Source organism: Sus scrofa, chromosome 2 (assembly GCF_054392235.1).
Source record: "Sus scrofa isolate SSC_HxYL_T2T_F1_AM1 chromosome 2, Sscrofa_HxYL_maternal_Yorkshire_Landrace_v2.0, whole genome shotgun sequence".
NCBI classification, from domain to species: domain Eukaryota; kingdom Metazoa; phylum Chordata; class Mammalia; order Artiodactyla; family Suidae; genus Sus; species Sus scrofa.
Window position 1 is genome coordinate 75,350,274 of NC_139384.1, and position 18,668 is coordinate 75,368,941.

The 18,668-nt window shown below is 50.7% G+C and overlaps 2 protein-coding genes and 1 long non-coding RNA gene across 4 annotated transcripts in view; 1 reads left to right on the top strand and 2 right to left on the bottom strand.

Moving 5' to 3' along the window:
* LOC110259336 (uncharacterized) overlaps nucleotides 1–18,668 on the top strand; it is a 28,034-nt gene that overhangs the window by 2,823 nt on the left and 6,543 nt on the right. The window contains exon 2 of the long non-coding RNA XR_002341619.2: nucleotides 6,561–6,660. This is a non-coding gene — a long non-coding RNA (uncharacterized LOC110259336). The remainder of the gene's footprint in view (nucleotides 1–6,560; nucleotides 6,661–18,668) is intronic.
* C2H19orf53 (chromosome 2 C19orf53 homolog) lies at nucleotides 5,542–9,465 on the bottom strand. Its single transcript, XM_003123347.5, has 3 exons — nucleotides 9,354–9,465; nucleotides 9,221–9,276; nucleotides 5,542–6,321 (listed from the first exon to the last, which is right to left on the bottom strand). The coding sequence occupies exons 1-3, from the start codon at nucleotides 9,448–9,450 to the stop codon at nucleotides 6,178–6,180; spliced, it is 297 nt and encodes a 98-aa protein (XP_003123395.1). The 5' UTR covers nucleotides 9,451–9,465; the 3' UTR covers nucleotides 5,542–6,177.
* Nucleotides 11,665–17,927, bottom strand: MRI1 (methylthioribose-1-phosphate isomerase 1). Of its 2 annotated transcripts, none has more exons than XM_003123346.5 (6): nucleotides 17,725–17,927; nucleotides 17,411–17,649; nucleotides 16,408–16,583; nucleotides 14,920–15,096; nucleotides 14,602–14,826; nucleotides 11,665–11,892 (listed from the first exon to the last, which is right to left on the bottom strand). In XM_003123346.5, the coding sequence occupies exons 1-6, from the start codon at nucleotides 17,854–17,856 to the stop codon at nucleotides 11,765–11,767; spliced, it is 1,077 nt and encodes a 358-aa protein (XP_003123394.3). In that variant the 5' UTR covers nucleotides 17,857–17,927; the 3' UTR covers nucleotides 11,665–11,764. The 2 variants fall into 2 exon arrangements, with proteins under 2 accessions (XP_003123394.3, XP_084866297.1); XM_085010171.1 differs by having other exon boundaries at nucleotides 17,239–17,649.

The following is an 18,668-nucleotide window of genomic DNA, read 5'->3' on the forward strand; positions in this document are numbered from 1 at the left end:
TATCTCATTAAGAATTTTTATTTTTTGGAGTTCCCGTCGTGGCGCAGTGGTTAACGAATCCGACTAGGAACCATGAGGTTGCAGGTTCGGTCCCTGCCCTTGCTCAGTGGGTTAACGATCCGGCGTTGCCGCGAGCTGTGGTATAGGTTGCAGAGGGGCCTCGGATCCCGTGTTGCTGTGGCTCTGGCGTAGGCCAGTGGCTACAGCTCCGATTTGACCCCTAGCCTGGGAACCTCCTTATGCCGTGAGAGCGGCCCAAAGAAATAGCAAAAAGGCAAAAAAAAAAAAAAAAAAAAAGAATTTTTATTTTGGGAGTTCCCATTGTGGCACAGCGGAAACAAATCCAACTAGGAGACATGAGGTTTCTGGTTCGATCCCTGGCCTTGCTCAGTGGGTTAAGGATCCGGTGTTGCTGTGAGCTGTGTGTAGGTCGAAGATGCAGCTGGGATCTGGTGTTGCTGTGACTGTGGCGTCGGCCGGTGGCAACAGCTCTGATTAGACGGAGCTCTTGGAGGCCATAGAGAACCTCCATATGTCGCGGGTGCAGCCCTAGAAAAGACAAAGAGAAAGAAAGAAAAATGGGGATGGTTGTCTCCATTTCTCAGATGAGGAAACTGAGGCTTAGAGAGGTGGAGTCTTTGCCTAAGCTCACCCAGACTGGGAAACTTGAGACCTATTAGAACTTGTCCTTTCTTTACTTTTCTTTCTTTGTTTTTTAGGGCCACATCTGCGGCATGTGGAAGTTCCTGTTAGGGGTTGAATTGGAGCAGCGGCAGCTGAGGACCTACACTACAGCCACAGCAACACGAGCCAGGATCTGAGCTGCATTTGCAAACTACACACCAGCTTGCAGCAACGCAGGATCCTTAACCCACTGAGTGAGGCCAGAGATGGAACCCTCATCCTCATGGATACTAGTCAGGTTCTTAACCAGCTGAGCCACAACAGGAACTCCCTAGAGTGTGCCTTTCTTGCAAGGATTTGAAGCAAAGATAAACTTATGGGGAAGGAGGGATGGGTGGAGGGAGAATTTCAGCAAAACAAGTCTTGCAGGTGTTTCTCTGGCAAACAGGACCCAGGGTCTGGCTTTTCCAGGTGGGCTCCTTGAGCATCTAGTATGTGCCTGGTCCTTATCCCTGAGGATGCTTCAGTGGGTGTCCTGAAATGGTGAAGCAGAGAAGGCACTCCAGGCTGGTGGAACAGAGGGTGTTTAGGAGAAACAGAGAATGGATCATCACATAGTGAGGCTGTTTTCTTTTATTCTCTAACAGTAGATACTAATATTGTCATCATCCTCATATCATGGATGAGAAAACTGAGGCACAGAAAAGTCAGATGACTTTACCAAGGTCCAGGGCAGGAGAGGGTAGGGCCGGCATTCAAGCCCTGGTGGGCAGGCTGGTCTTGTCACCTTGGCTGGGGATCAAATGTGAAGTTTGGGAAATACCAAGATTCTATTCAGAGCCCCAGATTTTACAGAGGAGGGGAATGAGGTCCAGAGAGGGTCAGAGAGTTGCCCAAGGCCACACAGTGATCTCTGGAGAATGTGAGAAGTCAGCCCCCTGGGAAAATGGGGGTGCCTCCAGGATGAAGCCTCCAGGCCTATTTCAAGTCTGCCCTCCTCATAACAGTCCTTTTAAGAAAGAGAGGTTGAGAGGGAGATTCCAGCTACCCCACAAGTCCTCGCTGCTCAGTGCAGCCAGTTTGAGCTTCAGGGAAATGGAACCACATTTATCCGGCCCGCCGCCGTGAGCTCACTGTCTAGGCATCCACAGCTCCTGACCCCAAACCCACGTGTCCTTGAGACCCACGGGAAACGGGGAGACCCTGGAGACTCACATGATGGAGGACACAGCCCTCGGCTCTGTGGCCACCCTCTGCTAGCCCCCTGCAGCACCTCAATGCCCCTGTTGACTCAGGCAGGAAACCAGCCGGGGCAGTTTCGCTTCCTGGTCCCAACACAGCCCCTCTGGCCTGCCCAGCTGGCGAGATTTGTTTCTTATGTTTCTTTTCTTCCCTTCTGGAACACAAGTTCATGGGCAGAGTGTCAGGACCCTGCCAGGAAAAATGGGCATTCCGGGCAGAGGGGGAAGGAGAGGAAAAGGCTTGAGCAGGAATAATTGTGTCTGAAAAGCCACATTTAATGAATGTCCTAGCCCTGGCGGGGCGTGGGGAACAGGCTGGGGGGGAGGCCAGCCAGCCGAGTGGCTGGAACTGGGCTTCCCTCCTCACCCAGAACACAAAGGCAGCTGTCACAGCCTTCGGGCTGCCCAGCTTTCCACACTGAGGGAGGGGCATGAAGGTCCCCATTTAACAGATGGGGAAACTGAGGCTCAGAGAGGGCGTGGCTAAAGAGAACAAGAGATGGAGTGATTTCCCAAAGTCTGCAGCATAAGGGGAGATTTGTGGGCAGGTGGAAGGCCCCAACCTGGGAGGGAAAAGTCACCCAGGGCAGTGACAGGGGTAAAAACGAAGCTGTTTAGGGAGGCTGAAGGAGTGGGGTGAGGAAGGAACAGGTGAGTTGACATTCCAGATCTCATACCTGTCATGCCTGAATGCCGTTCCTCACCCCTGGGGTCCCCCTCAAAGGGACTGGCCTCAGAGGGACAAAGGGAGCCAGTTTACAGTTTACAGGAGTCCTTGGCCCGCCCCGGGGTGCCGACCTCTGCAGTGGGCTTGGCCTGGGTTTGAGGCGCCTCCTGGTGGTGGAGTGAAGCACCAGCTGGCACCCAGAGCCCAGCTGGTCCTAGCCCTCCCCCTGTGGAAATTGCAGATAGAAAGGTTAAAAGATAATTTTCAAAAGCGGGTGCAGTCAGGACTCTCACAGACAAATACAGAAGAACGCGTGTTAAGATGTTTTAATTGAACTCCTGTGGGAACCAGGCAGGTGTTATCCGAGGTTCAAAAGAGAGTCTGGAAAACGAGCACTTTTACAACAGATGAGACTATTCGAGTAAATAAGAGTAAATAAATGTGCGAATGGAGGCAAATTGGTTTTTCCACAGGGGAGGAGGGTTGTCAACGGAACCTTTCTAGATGGGCCGGAAGGATCCGATAAGAGTGGTTTTGTGTTGCTATCAGTTGCTTACAATTCAGGGGGCTGTAAAATAGTTCAAAGACGAAGTTATGAATCAGCTAACCGGAAGGGTGTGTTGTTAGAGATGATGTTTGAGTGGTCAGAACTGATTCACTGAGACGCAGAATGTTCCATGAAGAAAGAAGAAACAATTCCTTCCTTGAACAAACACCTGCTCATGGAGCAACTACTGCTTGCTGTTTCAGGTGCTGGAGAGGCAACAAAGATGCAAAGCAAAAAACGGACCAGAGTGGCACAGAGTGACCACTTCCAGGAGCAGGGGCTAGAGAGGAGTTCTCCGAGGTGACATCTGAGAGGGGGGAGGAACAGGAGGTGCAAAAGGCCAGGAGCAGGACAGGGGGGAGGGGAGGGTCTGGAGCGGGTGTCCTGGGGCTGATGTTTTCTGTTCTCCCCACTAGAATGTCAGTTCTTGGCTCTACCTAGCCCTGAGGTTGGCAGGCAGCAGGCACACAATAAATGCCCACTGTGCGAAGTGACTCCACATCAACGGGCAGAAGTCACTCGCTGCCTGTTTAGGGGAGAAATGGCTGTGAGGTGGGCAGAAAGCAGCAGGGCCCAGGAGGTTCCAGGTCCCAAAGGTGAGGCTCAAGGAAGGGTGTACAGGGGTGGGGGTGTGTGTCACAGAACCAAGGGGCAGCCAAGCTGTGCCGCTCCCCCCAGCCCCCTCCTCCCCCACAGAAACCCTGAGTGCTGGGCCCCAGGCAACTTCAAACTGTGAAGTCTGGCTGTCAAATTAGGGCTCTGCTGCCACAATTCCTGATTTTTTGAGATGTAAATGAGCATTTGTGTGTGTGTGTGTGTGTGTGAAATTACCCTGCCCGCCTTTTTTCCGGTGGTTAAAACTCACAGGGAAAATTCATCATTTAGAAGAAACGTATGATTTAGTGGCATTTAGTACATTCATGTTTGCAACCATCACCTCTATCTAGCTGTGAAACCTTATCACCCCCAAAGACAACCCCATACCCATTAGCTGTCACTCCCCATTCCCCTCCCCCCCAGTCCCTGGCACCCCATAGAGAACCAGTCTCTAAGGATTCGCCTCTTCCAGACATTTCACGTAAATGGAATCACACATTGTGTGGCCTTTTGCGTCTGGCTTCTTTTGGAATGTTTTCGAGGTTTGCCCATGATATAGCCTGTATCAGGGCTTCCTTTTGTTTTATGGCCGAATTATATTCCGCTGTGTAGATAAACTACATTTTGTTTATCTAGTCACATTTTGGATGTGTGGGTTGTTGCTATCAGTGGAAGACTGTGACCAGCACCAGGGGAAACGTGTGGGTGTTGAGTCTGCGTTTGATCCCGGGCCTGTGTGCCTGGGAGGGGATGGTTGGGTCACATGGTAGCTCCAGGCTGAACTCACTGAGTTCCCACAATAGCTGGGCCCTGCTTTTCAGGAAAGTGTTGGTGGTTCAAAAATTTTTGAACACCACTGTGTGGGACCAGGCCAAGGAAGGATGGGCCACCTGGGGATCAGTCACCTGCCTCGGGGGAGCAGCCACCACACACCCACCTCCCCTCAGGCAGAGGCTTAGCATCACTCAGACTCTAGCCTGCTTGGTCCCTTGAGCTGTGACCTGCTCCCCGCCCCCAATCAGAGGCAGGTTCTCAGACCAGAGCTCTCAGCAGACTCCACAGGCACAGCAGATGACTCACGGGAGGTGGAGCCCAGGATGGAACAGGACAGAAGCTTGGTCTGTTAAGACAGGCAGCGGATGGGAGCTTCCACTGAGGCTCGGTAGTAACAAATCCAACCATATCCATGTGGACATGGGTTCCATCCCTAGCCTCGCTCAGTGGGTTAAGGATCCGGCATTGCCATGAGCTGTGATGTGGGTTGCTGATGTGGCTTGGATCCCACGTTGCTGTGGCTGTGGTGTAGGCAGGCAGCTGTAGCTCCAATTAGACCCCTAGTCTGGGAACCTCTATATGCCCATAAAAGCCCTTAAAAAAAAAAAAAAAAAAAAAAGGATGGTGGTGGTGGGGGCAGAGAGGCAGCTGAGAGCACATGCTCAGGACTTGATGGTTCAAGTCCCTGTTCTGGAATTTTTTTCTTTTCTAGGGCCACATTTGCTGCATATGGAGGTTCCTAGGCTAGAGGTCTAATCAGAGCTGTAGCCACGGGCCTACGCCACCGCCACAACTCGAAATCCGAGCTGCACCTGCGACCTACACCACAGCTTACGGCAACGCCGGATCGTTAACCCACCGAGCAAGGGCAGGGACCAAACCCGCAACCTCATGGTTCCTAGTCGGATTCGTTAACCACTGAACAACGACAGGAACTCCTATTCTGGAATGTTAATGATGTGATCTGACCTGGGCGTCCAGAGGAGTGAGGTGATGTGTGGAAAACACCAGAGCAGAGCTGGGGCCATAGGCCGAGCTATGTAAATACTTGCTGTTAAGACTTTTTTCAAGATCAAGACGGCACTGAGAAGTTTATAAGCACATTCCGGTTTAATCAGCGTTCTGACTCTACTAAGTGGTGTCAATACCCATCCTGCGGATGGGACAGTGGCTCCTTAGGCTGCCTGGCTTGTCCTCGGCAGAGGGGGTGACCTGGGCATATCCATGAAGGGTGTGCAGATGAGTCACCCAAGGAGAGAGGGAAGAAAAGACTCTCCCAGCTTCCAGGCTGGAGGTGCAGAAGCCCATTTGTCCTTCCCTGGGGCAAGAGGCTCATCTCCCTTAGAAACTGCTGGGGCTGACCTGGTTGGTTGGTGGGGCACCCCGGCCCCAGTGCAGCCAGCTCACAGGAGCATGTGACCCAGGAGGAATGACAAAGTCAGGTTTATTACTCCAGGTTAAACCAGTGGAGACAGGACATGGGGGGCGGGTACGCAGGAAGTTGGTGGGGGCCCTCTTGCAGCCTTGGCCTTCAGTGAGTTCTCAGCACCCTGGGAGGCGTACTTTGGACCTGATGATCACCTGCTCATGGGCGAGACCCACTGTAAGTTCACGGTGCTACCCAAGGCTCTGGGGAGCATGGCCCCTCTTCCTCATGGTGTCATCTGCCCAGGTCTGAGCCTGGAGTGGGTGGCTGAAGTGATGGCCTCTGTTGAGCTGTGTGCTAGCTAGGAAGGCGTCTTGGTGGAGGAGGCGGCTGCTGCCTTCTTCTTGGTGGGGGCCTTCAACAGCGCCAGCTTCTTGGGCAGACTGGTGCTGGCTTTCATCACCACGTCATGTTCAATCTTCTTCCGGATCCCGACTTCCAGGTTCTGAGGGAGGAACCATAGTGCCATCAGACTGGGACCTGAAGTGGGGGTGGGGGGGGAGGGCCTGGCCTGCCTGCTGCAGGGGGCTGGATCAGCAACTCCCCCGACACAGCACCGGAGAGTCTGGTGGCTTGGGGTTAAGTCCTGCTTCTGCCCTGTACTCCCTGGGAACACTGCACACAGAAAAACTTCTCACTTCTGGACCTCAGCTTCTTAAACCTCTGCCCATGCCCATTTTACAGATGGTGAAACTGAGGCACCTGCAGCGAGGAGGCCCTTGCCTAGGGTTCCCAAACCATGTGAATGATGGCAGATTGGAATCCAGCATGCCTCAGCCTCCAGGTCAGCAGCCCTCTCTTGTCCTGTCATCTCTGCTTTACAAATGGTGAACTGGGGCTCTGAGAGACTGGGGCGTGAGCAGGTAAAAGCGCAGGAATCAGCATCCAAGTCATTGGTTCCAAAACTGGTAGTTTATAATCATATTACCTCAACTGCTCCTTTGCCCTGCCAATGAATTCCAATGACTATGACTGCCTTGACTGTCACCACATGCCTAGGTGCAGGGAACGCAACAGAAAAGACACAGAAACATCTCTGCCCTCATAGAAGTAACATTCAGTGTGTGTGTGGGGAACCACATAAATGTCAGTGACACACTCTGGTAAACTGTTAAATGATGACAGATGGTAGTGCTGTTCTGGAGAAATGAAAGCACAGGATAATGACTGAAGGGTGGAGCTGTGGGGCTGCCATCAGGGGCAGCAGCTCAGATGTGACTTGGAATAAGCCGTATGGATTTCTGGAAGAACCTGGGTAGAGAAAACAGCTGGTGCATAAGTTCTGAGGTGGGACAAGGAGCAGTTACAGGGCTAGTGAGGCTGGAGGGAGGGAGCAAGGGAGAGATAGAGAGGAGGTGAGGGCAAGGAAAAGACAGGAGTAGAGCGTGCCCAGTTCTGTGGGTCTCAGGGAGAAGAACTTGGGCTCTTCCTGCATGAGGTGGGAGCCATGGAGTGTTGTGAGCAGAGGGGAGAGCACTTTCCGGTTTCAGGTTGTCACAGGCGCCCTCTGGCAGCTATGGGGAGTGGCAGGGGCAGGAGATCTGGAAGGATGTAACTGCCCTGGTCTAGGTGGGACTACCTGGGTGGGTGGGTGGGGTCAGGGAGGTGGGAAGTAGGTGGATTCTAGATTAATCCTGGAGGCAAAAAGGATGAGATCCAACCTGGATGTGAGAGAAAGGGAGGAAGCCCAAGTATCTCTAAGGGGAGACTGTAGCAGGATCAGTGTGCGTAGGGAGCAGAGGTGGGGGAGGGGGGGTAGGATCAGGAGCCTGTTTTTTGTTGTTTTTTTCCCCCATGTGATTGCCTTTATTTTTGTGATACTCTTTTAAATTTTTTATATATGCTTTTTATTTTTTCCATTATAGCTGATTTACAGTATTCTGTCAATTTCTACAATACAGCAAAGTGACCCAGTCATACATATGTACACACATTTTTTTTTTCACATTATCTTTGGTCATGTTCCATCACAAGTGACTAGATATAGTTGCCTGTGATATAGAGCAGATCTCATTGCTTATCCATTCCAAATGCAACAGTTTGCATCTATTAACCCCAGACTCCCAGTCCATCCCACTCCCTCCCTCTACCCAGGAGCCTGGTTTTGATATACTGAATTTCGAGATGCCCAAGAGACACCTCCCCCCACTGGCTGCCAGATGGAGGTGAGCAGGGTGCTGGGTACCAGGTCTAAGAAAACTGAGGCTCTGGGGACTATTTCACAAATATAAACAATTTTCTCAAGACTATTGCACTAGTGTGTGGAGTGTGATTCAAATTCAGATCTGATTCCACCAGATCTCTATGTAACTTCTCTTTGTAACTTTACAAGATCAACCCTATCCACCTATAAACAAACAAACAAAAACATTTAAAGACAACCAGGGGGGAGTTCCCTTTGCGGCTCAGAGGTTAATGAACCCACCTAGGATCCGTGAGGATGCAGGTTCGATCCCTGACCTCGCTCAGTGGGTTAGGGTTCCAGTGCTGCCCTGAGCCACGGTGTAGGTTGCAGATGCGGCTCTGATTGTGTATTGCTGTGGCTGAGGCTGGCAGCTGTAGCTCTGATTAGACCTCTAGCCTGGGAACTTCCTAAAAAGAAAAAAAAAAAAAGAGAGAGAGAGAGAGAGAGAAAACAATCACAAAAATGATGTTCATTGGGAGTTCCCATTGTGGCTCAATGGAAATGAACCCAACTAGGATCCATGAAGACTGGGGTTTGATCCCTGGCCTCATTCAGTGGCTTAAGGATCGGGCATTGCCTGCGCTGTGGTATACGTTCAGATGCCGGTGGGATCTTCTGCTGCTGTGGTTGTGGTGTAGGCTGCAGTGGCAGCTCAGATTCTACCCCTAGTCTGGGAACTTCCATATGCTGCAAAAAAACAAAACAAAACAAACAAAAAACACTCCCCAAAACAGCCCTGTGCTCTTCTCAGAGGTTTACTGGTATCCTATGGCAATGAATCCCTACAAGAAAAGTGCTACCACTATGACCATTTCACAGGTAAGAGGCTCAAGGTAAAGAAATAATGGCTGTCAAAGGACCCTCGATGTGCACCCAGCACTGCCTTCCTGCAAAGCTGGGTTTTTTTTTTTCCAACTCGTGTCCCAGGCTGCCTTTCCTCTCGATATCTGTTAAAGAGGACAGTAACAGTGAACGAACGAAAGAAATCAAACTGCGAAAGCAGCTAACCTAAGTTGAACAGTTTTTGCGCGACAGTCCTTACTTTAGAAGGCCCGTTGATTGGTAGATAATTTTTCCGTACGTACTGCACCTAGAAGGAAACTGAGGCTCACAGCACTGGGTATTCTCCACCCTCAGCCCCTCGCAAGCCCGCGCTCACCTTCTTAAGCTTCTGCTGCTGCACGATGCGTGCCTTCTTGGGTGCGATTACGCGACCTGGGGAAGGATGCGCTTTCATAAGGCTGGAGATTCCGGGATCCACCTCCCCCCTCAGCCCCCAGCCCGTTCCTCACCGCCCTTCCTTGGCCCCCGGTTCCGCTCCGAGGCCGCCGCAGCCGTCTTGCTCTTCCCCGGCTTCTGCGCTTGGAATTTGGGCTGCCCCTGCGCCATGATCAGTCACGAACCGGAATAGGCGGGGCCGTGAGCAGTCGCAGCCGGAAGGCGCTGGGCACGATGGGATACAGTGGGATCGGAGGCGCAATAGCTCATGGGACATTATGTGGCAAAGAATTAAAGGGACAGCTACCCAGATTGGTTAAGTAGATGATCATAGCCCGGGCTTTGCAAAAAAGTAAAGGTTATAGTGATAAGCTAACACTTACTGGGTACTTATTTGTTTTGCAAAACTTACACTATTTTATGCTCTTTATACATAAAATTAAATCTAGGTCCTAAGGGGAGACAAGTGAAGCACTCTGGTGCAAAATTTAAGGTTTCCCAAACTTCAGTAATCGAGATTAAAAAAAAAATTATATATATTTTTGCTTTTCTTTTTTTTTTTAGGGCTGCACCCACCGCACACGGAGGTTCCCAGGCTAGGGTCAAATGGGAGCTACAGTTGCTGGCCTATGCCAGAGCCACAGCAACGCAGGATCCGAGCCCCCTCTGTCACCTATACACCACAGCTCACGGCAATGCCGGATCCTTAACCCACTGAGCAAGGCCAGGGATTGAACCTGCAACCTCGTGGTTCCTACTCAGGTTCGTTAACCACTGCGCCATGACAGGAACTCCAAAATATATATATTTTAAAATTTTATAATGATTTTTATTTTTTCCATTATAGTTGGTTTACAGTGTTCTGTCAATTTTCTACTGTACAGCAAAGTGAGCCAGTCACACATATATGTATACATTCTTTTTTCTCGCATCATCATGCTCCATCCTAAGTGACTAAAAACATTTTTAACATTAAAATATATATATTTTTAAAAGATAAAAAAAAATATATTTTCTTCCTAGGGCTGCACCTGCAGCACATGGAAGTTCCCAGGCTAGGTGTCAAATCAGAGCTGCAGCTGCCGGCCTAAGCCATGGCAAAGCAGAAATCAAGCTGCGTCTGTGACCTACACCACAGCCTGAGGCAATGCCAGATCCTTAACCCACTGAGCAAGGCCAGGGATCAAACCCACATCCTCGATACTAGTCGGGTATCCACTGAGCCACAATGGGGACTCCTAAAAATATACATTTTTTTGTCTTTTTGCTATTTCTTGGGCTGCTCCCATGGCATATGGAGGTTCCCAGGCTAGGGGTTGAATCGGAGCTGTAGCTGCCAGCCTACGCCAGAACCACAGCAACGCGGGATCCGAGCCGCATCTGCGACCTACACCACAGCTCACGGCCACTCCGGATCGTTAGCCCACTGAGCAAGGCCAGGGATCGAACCCGCAACCTCATGGTTCCTAGTCGGATTCATTAACCACTGCGCCATGACGGGAACTCCCCCTAAAAATATTTTAATATTAAAAAAAATCAGGGATTCCTGCCATGGGGCAGTGGGTTAATGATGTGGCTTGTCTCTGTGGAGGCCCCGGTTCCATCCCTGGCCTGGACACAGTGAGTTAAGGATCCTGAGTTGCTGCAGCTGTGGGATAGGTCTTAGTTCGAGCTCGGATTGGATCCCTGGCCTGGGAACTTCCATATGCTGCAAGGGTGGCAAAAAAATATACATAGATAAATAGATAAATAAAATAATCCAACTACAACCTGTGGACTGGCTGCCTCATGTTGTAAATAAAGTTTCACTGGAATGAGGACTGGTATAGGGAATGAGGGGATTAAGGTCGGGATATGCAAAGTCACTTTCATTCTGTTCAATATCTTGGTATTTTGTTCATATGCTTTTTTTTTTTTTTTTTTTTTGGCCATACCATGTGGAAGTCCCTGAGCCAGGGATTGAACCCATGTCACAGCAGTGATGAAAGTCTTTGCAGGGACAATGCTGGATCCTTAACCTACTGGGCCAATAGAGAACTCCAGCATCATGGATTTATTTTGCATTAATTTTGATTTTTCAAAAATAATGCATGAAAGCTCTTATTTGTCTTGATTAATGAGCCTCCTTGAGATTTTGCACCTGAGGTATCACCCTGATTCCAGTCCTGAGAGCAACATAGGAGTATTGTCTCCATTTTATAAATGAGGAAAACAAAGCATGGAGTGGTGAAGTGACTTGGCCAACATCACACAGCAGAAAAAGTGAAACTGGTATATGACCTCAGGCAGCCTTGTTCCGGCTGCTAGGCTCTTAAGAGCTATGCAAAGGCCCTGTCTGCTTTCCCTTCTCTGGGAAGAATTGTGGCCGCGGGGAAGAAGGTCAGCTTTTGGGCAAGCCATTCAGTTCAGTTTATTATAAAAATAATGGGGGCAGGATATGGAGAGCTAGGTTGGTTACTTCTGGGGTCCATCTAGGGTCTTTCACTTAGGGGACCGTGGCACTTAGGGCTGCCCGGAGCTCCTTGGGGGCAAAGACGCCTAGTTCTGTGATGATGCCGCCAGTGATGAGGTCATGTGGGGTGACATCGAAGGCAGGGTTCCAAACTCCTATTCCTGCAGGGGAGAGGGGAGGCAAGAAGGCAGGTGTTCGGTTCAGTAAACATTCTCAAAGTATGTCACCTGTTTTTCCCACAGTGGTTCTTGGGATTGGGGAATACTGGAGAATCTGGGGATCCCCACTCAGAACTGCACAAAGGTGAGAGTTTTGGCACCCAGAAATGAGTTGAGCTCCCCGGCCCTGCAACTATTCCTGGATTGGTCCTGTTTAAGAAGGCTTTATTAAATTTTTTTTTTTTTTTTAATTTTTGTGGAGGTTCCCAGGCTAGGGGTCCAATCGGAGCTGTAGCCGCCAACCTACACTACAGCTCATGGCAATGCCGGATCTTGAACCCACTGAGCGAGGCCAGGGATCAAACCTGAGTCCTCATGGATACTAGTTGGGTTTGTTAACCACTGAGCCATGACAGGAACTCCCCAAGAAGGCTTTAAAGGCTTATATACATCCACCCCACTTGTGCCACCCCAGGGCCTTTGGAAGAGCGGTGCCCTCTGCCTGGATGCCTTCCCTCAGATACACGCCACTTGATGTTTCATTTCCTTCAGGTCTTTGCTCAAATGTCACCTTCTCAGTGAGAACTTCTCTGGTCATCCTGTCTGACCCAAGCCCTGCACAGACACTTCCCATACCCTCCCTTGTCTTGTTTATTTCTCCTCACACTTTACCCTCTTCTAACATACACTGTAATTTTGGTGTTTATCGTGTTTGCTGTCTGTCTCCCCATTGAACTGTCAGCTCCCTGAGGGCAGGGACTTTTGTGTCTTTTTTCATTCCTGTATCCCTGGCACCTAGCATGGCATTTGGCATTGGTCAGGTGCTCATTTGCTGAATGAATAACAACACTGCACATAAAAGGCGGCAAACTGGTGGCTTGTAACTGTCCTCTCTGACTCATGATCTTTTTAAATTAATTTCTCTTTTTCTTTTTATCTGCGCACCCGTGGCATATGGAAGTTCCCAGGCTAGGGATCAAATCGAAGCTGCAGCTGCAGCCTACACCACAGCCTGCGTAACACCAAAACTGAGCCACATCTGCAACCTATGCCACAACTTGTGGCAAAGCCAGATTCTTAACCCACTGAGCAAGGCAAGGGATCAAACCCACATCCTCACAGAGACATCAGATCCTTAATCCTCTGAGCCACAGTGGAAACTCCTAGCTCATGGTTTTTAAAGACAACTGAATTACCTGCCAGCTTTCAAAATATGGGAGTTTTCATATATTTTAAAAAAGTAAGGCTTCTTTTGGAAAAATCAGAAGAGGTATTCCTTTAGGGTTTGCATTCCTGTGACCACCGGCCAGAGTATCAGGGTCTCCATGTTAGGTAGCTTTATTTCTGGGGGTGAGGTGGGGAGGGGGGCAGAAGAGCTTATCAACTCTGCTTTCTATGGTCTTATGGATTTCGACTAGTGCTAATTAGGCCTCCAGGAAAGCAGGGGCACCAAGAAAATGATGACAAAAAAAACTCTTTTTTTTTTTTTCTAGCATGAATGAATCTGTTTTTAAAAACCTGGAAGGAGTTCCTGTTGTGGCTCAGTGGCAATAAACCCAACTAGTATCCATAAGTATGTGGGTTTGATCCCTGGCTTCGATCAGTGGGTCAGGGATCCAGCATTGCTGTGAACTTTGGTATAGACTGCAGATGTGGCTCAGATCCCATATTGCTGTGGCTGTGGTGCAGGCCGGCAGCTGCAGCTCCGATTGGACCCTTAGCTTGGGAACTTCCATATGCCCCAGATGCTTCCCTAAAAAAACAATAGAACATTAGGCCTTCCTTCTGCTTAGTTGTAAATTATTATTTTTATTCCATATTTGGACTGTGGGGTAGCAGTTTTGTAGTATTTGCAGTGCTTAGGGGTTTTAACTGGCCCTTTTATAAAAAGCTTTTCCATCATACTTGTTAATATTTAATGAGCACTAACTAAGGGCCAGACACTGTTCTCTTTATCATGTGGGTTAATTCACTGGATGCCCTGGGGAGTGTGAGGTAGGTCATATAACACCAGCTCACTTACAGACAAGAACACTGAGACTCTTAGTGATGAGAGAATTTTAGGCAACCTAGCTGCTTGGGTGGGGAAGCTGAGAAATATCTGTCTATTCATATGCACTTAACTAGGGAATATTATTCTTTTTTTTGGCCAGGCCTGGTGGCATATGGAAAATTCCTAAGTCGGGGATGGAACCCATACCACAGCAGCGATCTGAGCCACTGCAGTGACAATACCAGATCCTTTACCCAATGTACCACAAGGTAACTCCGGCCAGGTGATACTATTTCCTCTTCAAGTTAGAAAACATAGGTGGAGAATAGCAAAACAATTCACTCTAGGTTTTCCAACTTTTTTTTTCTTTATACACTCTCGTTCTTGGGCTAGTGGGTTGAATTGGAGGTGCAGCTGCCAGCCTACACCACAGCCACACGGGATCCTTAACCCACTGAGTGGAGCCAGGGATCGAACCCACATTTTCATGGACACTAGTTGGGTTCTTAACTATCTGAGTCATAACAGGAACACTTATTAGTTGTACCTTCTGACCTTGAATCTGACCTCCAAGATGATTTTGCTCTAAAAATTGGCTTGGAGGATAAGCTTAAGCTCCAAAAGGCTCCAAATGCCATCTGCCACCTGTGAAGGGGTCAGGGTGCCTAAACAGAGGTGCCAAGGCACTGTGGTATCTCCCCTGCGAGTGGATGACTTACCTGGTGCTGCAATCCTGACTCCATTGACATCTGTCAGCTCCTGGCCAGGACGCTCCTCAATGATGATCTCTTGGCCTGACTCCAGACGGAGGTCACAAGAAGAGCTGGGGGCAGCCACATAGAAGGGGATGCCATGGTGCTTGGCGGCGATGGCTAGCTGGTAGGTGCCCACCTTGTTGGCTGTGTCGCCATTGGCAACCACACGGTCTGCTCCCACAACGACGGCTGGGGAATGAGATGTGGGGAATCAGGACCTGGTCCTGGACCCTAGGAGCTCTGCCCCTGCCTCCCCCCCATCCCATGCCCCAACCTGCTGACCTGACACGCCCTTGTGGGCCATGGCAGCTGCCGCCATGCTATCTGTGATGAGGGTGGCAGGGATGTGCTCATAGACCAGTTCGAAGGCCGTCAGCCGGGCTCCCTGGTTGTAGGGCCGGGTCTCTGTGCAGAAGGCATGCTCCAGACGGCCTAGGCTGTGCAGTGAGCGGATAACACCTGGGGGTCCCACCCACCAGGAGGTCAGAATGAGATGCCAAGGGATGGTGGGCAGGGTGGTCATTGTTAGGAGCTTGGTTCTCCAAAGGCTGGCCCATCAGTCCCACCCCTGGGTCCTTGCAGTGGCTGGTACAGTTCACACTGCCTGGTACACGTGTGCTCAGAGAACACCTTCTCCATGAGGTCTTCCCGGATTCCTCCATCTCATGTAGTGACCCCTACACCGCCAACCCCTGCTTTCTCTTTAGCACTTACCACCTCTGAAAACATCATACATACAAATTGAGTTACTGATTGTTTTTTCAATTTTGCATTTTTTCATTGTAAAGTGACCCAGTCATACATATACATATATATATATGCTTTTTCTCATATCTCCCTCATGTTCTATCTCAAGAGATTAGGCACAGTTCCCTGCGCTGTACAGTTGGATATCACTGCCCATCCATACATATTTACTGACCTGCTTGTTGTGCCTGTTCTTCCTACTTTACTGCTCCTGACAGCAGAAATTTTATCTACTTAGATAGACCTGTGTTTGGCACATAGTAGGTGACTGATAAATGTTTGAGTGAATGCAGGAATACATGCATGAGTGAATGATGGTGCACACAGTAAGTGCTTAATAAATGTTGTGTGACTGAAGGAATGGATCTGTGCATGAATGATGGGGTACACAGTAGATGAGCCTTCCTTAAGCAGAAATATTTGTTGAATGAATGAACGAATGTCTTGCCATCAGGGCCTCAGTCCCCAGGCACAAGAGAGGGATGTAGGCAGGTAGGGAAACCTGTAGAATTTAGGATCAAGTGGTATCTGCCGCCTTGAACTCTAGGACCCATTCCCCCCAGTCCTGGTCACAGCTACCCTAATCTTTCTTTAGGGTGCTATGCCCTTCCCCTTAGTCCTCTTGGACATACCACCCACTTTCTAGGCACATGGCTCTGGTTAGGCCTATGGAGTGATTGATCCTGGATGGGCAAATGACTCCATCAGGGCCCTTGAGATACAAGGAGACTTTTCTGATACTGTGAGAATAGAAACCCTTGCCCCTTTTCCTCATGATCTGAATCCTGGCCTGCCAGCGGAGTGAGGATGATGCCACCATGGAGGAGGGCAGACCTTAGGGACAGATGGATCCTGATGCTATTATTTGAGCCCCTGGATCCAGCTATACCTGAAGCCAACCCCCTGACAATTTCTGTACAAGAACTAATAAATTCACATTTCTAGGGGTATATAAAGTGGTTTGGGTTTCTTTCTTTTACACCCCAAAAGTGCCCTCCCCCATCCCTGTGGATGCCCACTCACCTAGGGCTGTGCCATAGCCAGCAGTGGCCAGTGCACCGGTGTTGCAGTGGGTCAGCACGATCACCTTGCCACCCTGAGGCGCAGCCCGCTCTAGGAGGTGGCGGGCTCCCAGGTCCCCAATGCTCCGATTGTCGCTGAGGTCTTTTTCCAACATGTCCTCGGCCCAGCTGATCACTCTGGGACCGACAAGGGGCTCTCAGCATCAGGCTTCAGGGCCCACACCAGTCTTACCTCCCTGCCCAACACTGCTCTAAGGGAGCTCTCCTGCTGAAAGCCTCTCACAGCCGTGGGGCTGAACCCTTTTGTCAGCCACCCAACTGTCACTCCATTTGCTCTCATGACACATGTTTACAAAGTACCTTCTGTGTGTCAGGTGTCGAGGGACACAGTAGTGAACAAGACAAAAATCTCTGCTCCTGTGGAGCTGACACAGGGGTGGGGGAGGCAGACATTGAGCAGACAATAAAGCAAGCACAGGAAAAGGCAGCAGAATCAGGAGACAGAGAGCAGGAGGGTAAGAGCTGTATTATGTGGGGGTGGGGAAGGCAGAAACCTGAAACCTCAAGGAGAGATTAGCTAGGGGGACAGCTGGCTTGCAGGAACAGTGTCTGTGAAAAGGCCCTGAGTTAGGAGCCAGCCTGGAGGGGATTAAGGAACTTGGAGAGTATCTGTGTAGCAGATGCGGAGGGAAAGAGTGGGAAGAGGGCAAGGAGAGGACCAGGGCTGGAAGTAAAATTCCTCAAAAGCAAAAACCAGGAAAACGAAGTGGCGCTTGAAAGGGCCACTAAGAGCAGTTAGGGCTGGGCCAGTTCAGGGAAAGCAGACAAGGACCTTGGAGCCAGGCTGCCAGGTGTTGAGTTCCAGCCCTGCTTGTGTGACTTTGGACTAAGAAATCTGCCGCCTCAACTTCTCCAACTGTAAAACGGGTCGCTGGGGAGGGAAGGAAAAAAAAAAAAAAATAGCCCACAGTCAGTGCAATGCCTGGCACACAGGGCCCCTCTACCTCTCCCGGACCGCCTCCTCGGTGGCACCCTCCCGCTCCGCCTCCTGGGCTGCAACATCGGTCAGGTCACGGGCGGCACGGGCCATGTTGACGGCGGTGGGCCGGGCGGTGACAAGAAAGCTCAGCGCGTCGCGCACGAAGGCTACGAGCGAGGAGAGTCCGGGTCCCCCAGCGCCCGCCTGTAGCTCCACGGCGAGGCTGAGACAGCCCACGAGCGCAATCGCTGGGGCGCCGCGCACCTGGTGGTATGAATGGGGGGTGTCAGGGACCGCAGGCACGCCCCCCCCAATCGGATCCCCGCCGCGCGGCCCCACCTTCATAGCGCGGATGGCCTCCCAGGCCTGGCGAACCGAGCCCACCGCCTCATAGCGGCTCTGCTGGGGCAACAGCAGTTGGTCAAGGATCTGTAGTGAGCCCCGCGAGTAGCGGATCGCCTCCAAAGTCATGGCGAAGCTGCCGCGCTCACAGTAGCTCGGGGGATCTGGAAGCCTGGGCGCACCAGGGGCGGGACCGGAACACGCGGTGGGGGCGAGGCCTCTCCGGAAGAAGGCGCGTGCGCGCATCAATCCCGTAGGTTCCCGGGACCCGCCCTCCACATGGGGGATCCTACTCCACCTTCCCCGCCAAGCCCGGGTAGTTAACTGCCCCCTTGGAATCCCAAAGGTCCCGCTACTTATGGGACAACTATTACATGCCAGGTTCTGTGTTAGTGTTTGGCTATACCAAGACCTCCAAGTCCCAGGTAGGCACCGTTAGGCGCCTGACTCCTCCAGCCAGGCTCAACCTAGAGCAAGATCCTAACTCGGGGTTACAAGATCGAATGGACTCTTACTGCTGCCCTCAGACCTTCCCATACCTGCGGGCTTGGGGCAGCTATCACCTCTGGAAAGACAGGGCGCATTACTAGTTCAACTGGAACTTCAGCCCCAAGAAGGCTGTGTGTCTGGTTTGTTCACCGCTGTAGCTCCGGTAATGCCTGGAGCACTGCAAGTGCTCTATCAATACTTGTGAAACGATCCTCCTCGGGGTGTAGGGGGAGGTGGTGAGCCACGACTCTTCTGGTGGATGCTCAGCTGTTTCCCAGCTGTTTTCTGTTTTTTCGGTCTTTTCTAGGGCCGCACCCACGGCATATGGAGGTTTACAAGCTACGGGTCTAATCGGAGCTGTAGCCGATGGCCTACACCACAGCCACAGCAATGCAGGATCCAAGCTGCATCTGTGACCTACACCACAGCTTACAGCAATACCAGATCCTTAA

Excerpts from the sequence above, each read along its gene's own strand:
- C2H19orf53 (XM_003123347.5), bottom strand. The coding sequence starts at position 9,450 with ATGGCGCAGGGGCAGCCCAAATTCCAAGCGCAGAAGCCGGGGAAGAGC. Across the intron at positions 9,277-9,353 it reads CCGGGGGCCAAGGAAGGGCG|GTCGCGTAATCGCACCCAAG; the intron begins GTGAGGAACGGG and ends ATCCTTCCCCAG. Across the intron at positions 6,322-9,220 it reads AGCAGCAGAAGCTTAAGAAG|AACCTGGAAGTCGGGATCCG; the intron begins GTGAGCGCGGGC and ends TTCCTCCCTCAG.
- MRI1 (XM_003123346.5), bottom strand. The coding sequence starts at position 17,856 with ATGACTTTGGAGGCGATCCGCTACTCGCGGGGCTCACTACAGATCCTT. Across the intron at positions 16,584-17,410 it reads GAGGAGGCGGTCCGGGAGAG|AGTGATCAGCTGGGCCGAGG; the intron begins GTAGAGGGGCCC and ends TGTCGGTCCCAG. Across the intron at positions 14,827-14,919 it reads GGCCCACAAGGGCGTGTCAG|CCGTCGTTGTGGGAGCAGAC; the intron begins GTCAGCAGGTTG and ends CTCATTCCCCAG.